General features: G+C 52.8%; 1 protein-coding gene across 1 annotated transcript; it reads right to left on the minus strand.

Moving 5' to 3' along the window:
- Positions 1 to 5,146: 5,146 nt before the first annotated feature.
- NOG (noggin) lies at positions 5,147 to 6,630 on the minus strand. The gene has a single exon (XM_006832406.1). It carries the CDS (start codon positions 6,099 to 6,101, stop codon positions 5,403 to 5,405), a length of 699 nt encoding a protein of 232 aa, XP_006832469.1. The 5' UTR covers positions 6,102 to 6,630; the 3' UTR covers positions 5,147 to 5,402.
- Positions 6,631 to 6,945: the final 315 nt, after the last annotated feature.

A 6,945-nucleotide genomic window follows, 5' to 3' on the forward strand; every position in this document is an offset into this window, starting at 1 on the left:
GCATGCATATAAAGCTATGGAAAATACCATGGCTTAGGTCAGGCGCACCTTAGTCTTCAAACTGACATCTTTGCTCTTCAACACTTTAAAGAGATCTTGTGCAGCAGATTTGCTTAATGCAGTACATCATTTAGTTTCTGCGGATCCCATGAGTGTTGATAGTATATCTAAGCAAAATGCAGCTTAAGATTGTTAGGGTGACTTAAAAAAAAAAAAAAAAAGGATACTTATTGTATCATGTTGTTGTTAGGTGCCGTTCAGTTGGCTCCGACTCATAGCCATCCTGTGAAAAACCGAATAAAACTATGTGCAATAGAATGAAACACTGGTCCTGCTCTGTTCTCGCAATTGTCACGGTGCTTGAGCCCATTACTGCAGCCAGTATACCAATCCCTCACATTGGAGGTCTTCCTCTATTTTGCTGACCCATCACTTTACCAAGTAGGATGTCCTTCTCAAGAGACTGCTCCCCCTTGTGCCAACATGTCCAAAGGATGTGAGATGAAGTCTTGCCATCTGGCAATTTTAAAGTCAGGACTAATATGAAATTTTTAACAAAATTCAAATGGACATCTTCCCAAACTCAAAACTTTGCAACAAGTTTACCAGACTGCTGCCCACATAAAACAGTTTATAGATGGATCACGTATTTTAAGGAAGGTGAGGAAGACCTCAAAAATGAGCCAAGAGAGGAAAGACTGTCAATATTGGAAAATGAAACAACTGTGGTTGAAGTCCAGAATCTAGTGGACGAAGTCCATAGAATCACCACTTATCGATATGATAGCTACTGAAGTTGGAATCTTACATGGGTTATCATTTTCAATTTTAAGCGAACATCGTGGCCTCAGCAAACTTTAACTTTGATGGGTGCCAAAAGTGTTGTGCAAAGATCAGCCAACTCAAAAAGCTGATATTTCCATGTCTTTTAAACAAGATCACAGCTAATGAAGACAGTTTTATGGAATGAATCCTATCAGGGGATGACTTAGAGAGATAGGTCCAACCAAGACAGTGGCTTCTGAGGGGATCTGCTGGCCCATTTAAATCCAAGGCAGAGAGGTCAGTCCAGAAGGTAATGGCTACTGGTTTTTGAGATTCCAAAGTGATGATAGATTTTTTTAAGGACACAGAACCATCACAGGGGTTTATTTCAAAGAAGTTTGAAGAAATTGAAAACTGCATTGGTGAGAAAAAGGCCAGGAAAGTTGTACAGAGGAATTTGTTTTCCCCTATCACAACAATGCCAATGCACCTGCTCATTCTTCGAGAGTAGCAAAGGCTGTCTGTCCTAAAAGAATTTCATTTAGAAACCTTCCCCCATACATCCTACAACCCTGACCTAGCCCTTTTAGATTTCTTTTTGTTTCCCAAACTCAAAGAGCATTTAACAGGAACATGATTTAAGTCCCTCAAGTACGCTAAAACTGCTATTTTGATGTGATGTAAATCAAAGAACGCACACTTCTTTGAAGAGGCGTTAGAGAGATGGAAACAGCACCTTCAGAACTATGTAACCCTAGGTGGAGGATATATCGAGAAGCAATAGCTTTACATTTTTAATATTTTTCTTTTATAAAAATGTCTATGATTTTGTAGTAATACTTTCTGACTTACCCTTCTATTAGTCTATGTGATCTTCAGCAAGTCCTTGCTGGGGTCTTAGTCTTCTCCTCTGTAAATTTAGTGGTGGGTACTGGAATCTAAGCTCTCCTCTGCTCTGGCATTCCAAGAGCATTAAGGAAAAAGGATGAATCACCCCCTTCAAAATACCAGTATGGGCTGGGCCCTCCCCCTACTGTCCCCATCGAGCACAGCTAAGAGCTCTTAATACACAGCCAGCTTCCTCCTTGCAGCTGCCACCAAATTTCAAGTCCCTTTCCCAGGAGTCTCAGAAGCAAGACTGATAATGGACCCCTGGCCTTCGCCATCTCAACAGGGAACCAGATCCCATTCCCAGACTCCGGAGGACAGAGGGCCCTCCCCAGAGGGGGCTGGCTTTCCTGGACATTTGGCTTCAGTTTGCTTGTGTGTGGAGTGTGTATGTGCTTGTGTGTGTGTGTGTGTGGGGGGGGGTAGTGGAAGTGGAAGAAAGGAATAAAGGGAAGATTTGAAAATTAGTATGAGAAGTGAGTTCCTGCATCCTAAGGGGGAGGGATGGAGTAGTGGGAGCCTCGGGATCTCCCCCTGGATTCTTTTTTAAAGTTGATGTGTAGTATCCATGATAGTTATAAATCGTCATCCTCTGAGGGGGGGCACTGATCCCCCAGCAGCTGCATAAGTTCATAGACTCAGGCTGTCAAAGCCTCAGAAGACACCAAGATCAATTTCCCTCTTATGAGAGATAGGCACTAGATGCCCGCAGAAGACAGAGCTCTCTTCTTTCCTGTTGAAGCTATTATTAGTATTATCAATATTAATAATAATGGAAACGTAGCTGGCTGTGCACCTCCTAAGCCCTCTTCTGGGACAGCCTGGGTCCTGATGGGTGCTCTCGGTCTCAATGGCCTTAGGCCTGCCCATTGGATCTATGGGTGCGGTGGTTTATCTATTGCAAGGCTCATCTGAAGCCCGGGTGCTCCTTGCGCACCCCGGATCCCACTCTGAAAGCCCAGAAACTAGCCGGCTGCGAGCGGGTTTTCCAAGTGGGCAGGGGTGGGGAGGAGGGGCGCGGGCGGAGGGGAAGACCTCACATTGTAATCCAATGACATTGCCAACGTGGGGGTGGGGGCGCTGGCCGCCGCGCGCTCTCAGAGTTTTGGCTGCTGGCCCAGCTGGGAATAACTCTCTTCGCATAATTCGCGTGTTTACTAGGCATGAAAATTCTTGCTTTTGGGTCCCCTCCATCCCTGTAAACCCCCTCCCCGTCCTCTCTCCCCTCCACCTCCGCCCCTCGCAAGTGAAACTCTGTCTAAAAAAATATTGGCCCGGGGCACAGTAAGTTTTGCATAAATTCATAAGTGATGAATGGCTGATTTTAACGTTATTTGGGTATTTGTCAGAACTTAACAAATATACATGGGAATGGCGGTTCATAAACTTAAACATCTCAATATCCCCTTTCTTCTGGAAATAAATTACGTTTGTTTGCCTGGCTTGGAGTCTTAAGGTAGCCGACATTAGGAATATTTTAAAAGCTATCATCCATCGAGCATGTCTCCCAGGCGCCAGGAAGATTAAATGAAAGAATCATAAGATGGAGGTCTTTAACTTTTAATCCTTTTACAATGAAGCCTCAGATAGTCGCGGGGGCAGGGTGCCCTCTCTGGGGGGAATAATGCCGTTATTCCTCGGCTCTCAGTTAATGAATACCCTAACGTCTGTCCCACGGCCGACGGAGGCAGCGCCGGGGAGGGGGCTCAGGCTCCGGGGCCAGCCTATTGAAATGAGGAGCCACCGAGGCTGCGTCGGGAAGGAAGAAAGCGCCCGACTGGAGGGACTGGGCGGGCGGGGCCGGGGGCACTGAGACCGGTCTCAGGTTTGAAATAATTAGCATAGATTCGCCGGGATTCCGGACTAGAAAGGGGGGGTTGGGGGGGCAAGGAGGGAGATGAGAGGAGGTGGCAGGGGGGGTGGGAAGGAGGCAAAGGAGAGCGACTTTGGAATCCAAGATAAATAAAGGGCGCGCTGAGCAGTGTCAGCAAGCGGGCCCACGTGGAGCTGCGCGGATGAGCGCCACCGCTGACTCCCGCAGAGGGACGGACGCACGCGAGAGCCCAGCGCCCTCCCCAAGAAGTTGACTTTTTAACCAGTGGGGTGCGGGCGGTACTTTGCACTTCTGTTTAGTGGGTAACACGCTCTCTGCTCCTATCTCTTCCCCTAAAGCCCAAAGATTCCCATTCGTATCCCCACCCCCACCCCTGTCCCCGGTCCCCGGTCCCTGGTCTCCAAAGAGAGTTAGTTATGTGTTCTGAGTTGAGGTACACCCCACTTTCAACAACAGATCCCAGAGCTGACGTTTTTCACCACATTCGGCTCCACCGAAACCCTGGCTCTTCGGGGTCACCCTTGAGTCCTGGAGGAGGGCTACGTGAGTGAGTGTCAAATCTCTAGCTCCCCTCAGCAAGTCCAGCTAAGGGCTGGGACCTGCAAGATCCTGGAGGCAGAGTGTGTTGATTGCAAGAGGTCTCCTCAGCAAGAACCTCCGTAGCATCCAGGCATGCAAAGGGTTAAGCGGGGCTGGATATTGAGGTGGGGGGTGCGAGGCGGGAGGGGTGGCGGGATCTGGGTGGGCACGCTCAGATCTCTCTCCCTCCCCCCCATTCCTCGGGGGTCAAGTTTCAGCGGCACTCCGCCCCCAGGGTAGGTGTGAAAGACACGTGTCCCCATTGTGAAGGGCCTGTCAGGCAGGACAAAGCGGCCGCCCACCCTCCCCATCCCACCCCCGCCCCTCGGCCCAGCCTGGGGTCAGCTCCAGGGGGCCGGCTGGGTGTCGAGGTCACGACAGGCCCAAGCTTTGGTGACATAGGGGGAAAATGCTGGGAGACTAGGAGAAGGCCACGTGATGCTCAAGTGAGGGGTTTGAGAATAGCCCCCCTTCTCTCCCTTAGCCCCCTCCCACCACTGAGAAACTCAGCGGTCACCTCCAACAAACCAGAGTAGGGAGTCTGAGGGATGAGCCCCTACTCCCAACAGGCATATAGGCACAGTGGCACCCCTTCCCCGCCCCCTCCCGCCGCCCCCTCCCCATCAATCACCAACACAGAGAATCAGCAGTGTGGAGCTCAGTCGGTTTTAGTGGTTTTCTTTAATCCTGCTCTGCACTTCTTTCTCATTTACTACACGGGATATTATAAAGAATAAATAGCAGATACTCTTAATTTACAATGATTAGTCATTCCATTTGTTCTCTATATTTACAATAACTGTAAAATAACATTGAGCTCTACAGCTTCTTCGAGGTCCAAGGAAAACCAAAACACTTTCCAAAGAATGGAAAATAGCTTTTAAAAAGTCCTTCTACAAAAGTTCCCCTCTCTCTTTGTACTTTAAGAAAAAATAACTTTCCCCCCTGCTTCGCCATGCGAAGGGCACTGGAATATAAATAGCAGGTTAACATTATTAGCAACAACCAGAGTAAGTCTCTCTTTTCTGTTTTTTTTCTTTTGCTTATTATTTTTTTAAAAATACAGTAGAAGCCGGTAACTTTTAACGTATAATACTGACCTTTTAATAAGTAAATTAAAACTGGGACCGTATATACACACACATATACATTCCTACACAGTTAAACAGTGCATTACATGAACCAGAAAGCTAGGTCTCTGTAGCCAAAAAAAAAAAAAAAAAAAAAAATTTCATTGAATCCACTCGCGAGGGTGGAGGAACTGGTTGGAGGCTGTGGCTGGGGGCGTCGGTGGGGGTCAGTCAAGTGTCTAGGTGTGGGCAGGGGCCCCCGAGTTCTAGCACGAACACTTGCACTCAGAAATGATGGGGTACTGGATGGGAATCCAGCCGCAACGCTGGCCCCCGCGCCGCTGACAGCGCCACCGCAGCACCGTGAGGTGCACGGATTTGGACGGCTTGCACACCATGCCCTCGGGCACCGAGCACGAGCGCTTGCTGAAGCAGCTGCCCACCTTCACGTAGCGCGGCCAGAAACGGCTGCCTAGGTCGTTCCACGCGTACAGCACTGGGCAAAAGGTCTGCGACCACAGCCACATCTGTAACTTCCTCCGCAGCTTCTTGCTCAGGCGTTGCTTCTTGCCCGGGGCCAAGCCCTCGGAGAACTCCAGCCCTTTGATCTCGCTCGGCATGGCCCCGGACGGCCGCTGCCTTAGCAGCTGGTCCAGCTCCGCTAGGTCCTCGGCGCCCCCGGCTGCTCCCCCGCCCCCGCCAGGCCGGTCTTCGGGGGGCGAGGTGGCCATGAAGCCCGGGTCGTAGTGGCCTCCCAGTAGCGAACGCAGCAGCGTCTCGTTCAGATCCTTCTCCTTGGGGTCAAATATAGGGTCCGGGTGTTCGATGAGGTCCACCAGGGGCAGGTTGTCGCTGGGAGCTGGGCGGATGTGGAGGTAGTGCTGGCCGCCAGTCGGTGCCGCCCGCAGCCCCAGGACCACCACCAGGGCGTAGAGGGTGACCCCCAGGCTGGGGCAGCGCTCCATGCCTCCGGCGTGCGCCCGGGGCTGCTACTTCGTCCCGCGTCCCAGGAGGAGAGCACGCCGAGCCCTCGGCGCCGCCGCCGCGCTCCCCCAGCTCTCCCGAGGTGGCTCACCCGAAGCTGGGCAGGCGCAGGGCCGGCAGCATGAGCCGCGAAGAGAGCCCTTCGCTCCGCGCCGGCTCCCACAGGGGCGGAAAAAAGGCACACAAGTTGGCTGCAACTCCTCTCCCGGTTCTATTCGGAAAGGCGGCCGCGGCGGGGCATCCGAAATTACTCCAGGGCCACCGCGGGGCGCAGGGGACGCCGGCTCCTCGTTGCCTTCCCGGACCCGCGGCGGCGCAAGGCGCGTGGACGAGCGGTCTCCCCTCCTCCTCCTGCTCCGGCTCCTGGTCCTGCAGCTCTCAGCGGCGCCGCTGGCCGAGCGGGTCCCGGGGGCACTTCCCTCCGCCTGCTCGGGGCTCCGCGGCCGGCTCTGCCCGGCGGACTCCAGCGGCGGCGGCGACGGCGGCGGCGGCGTCCGCGCACGTTGGCACCGGTTTGTCTGTCTCGCAGGGTCCAAGCCTTTAAATTTCCTGCACTTTCAGCTCCATCACCATGGAAACCACTGACTCTCTCGGCGTTGCCCCCTCCCCCTTCTTCCCCCCAAACAACAACCCCACCCCCCACTTCTCCACCCCCGAGGAGCTGGAGCAGCACAGACTCCGGGGGAAGCCGCCTGCACTCGCCGCGGCGGCGGCGGCGGTGGCGGTGGTGGCGGCGGCGGCTTCGGCAGCGCCCAGGGCTGTGCCCCACCGGACCCAGATGCCCCGGGAAGCCGACAGTCCGGCTGCCCGCCCGAGCTCACAGGC

Source organism: Chrysochloris asiatica, unplaced genomic scaffold (genome assembly GCF_000296735.1).
Source record: "Chrysochloris asiatica unplaced genomic scaffold, ChrAsi1.0 scaffold00007, whole genome shotgun sequence".
Classification (NCBI taxonomy): domain Eukaryota; kingdom Metazoa; phylum Chordata; class Mammalia; order Afrosoricida; family Chrysochloridae; genus Chrysochloris; species Chrysochloris asiatica.

Coding starts and splice junctions, on each gene's coding strand:
- NOG (XM_006832406.1), bottom strand. CDS start 6,101: ATGGAGCGCTGCCCCAGCCTGGGGGTCACCCTCTACGCCCTGGTGGTG.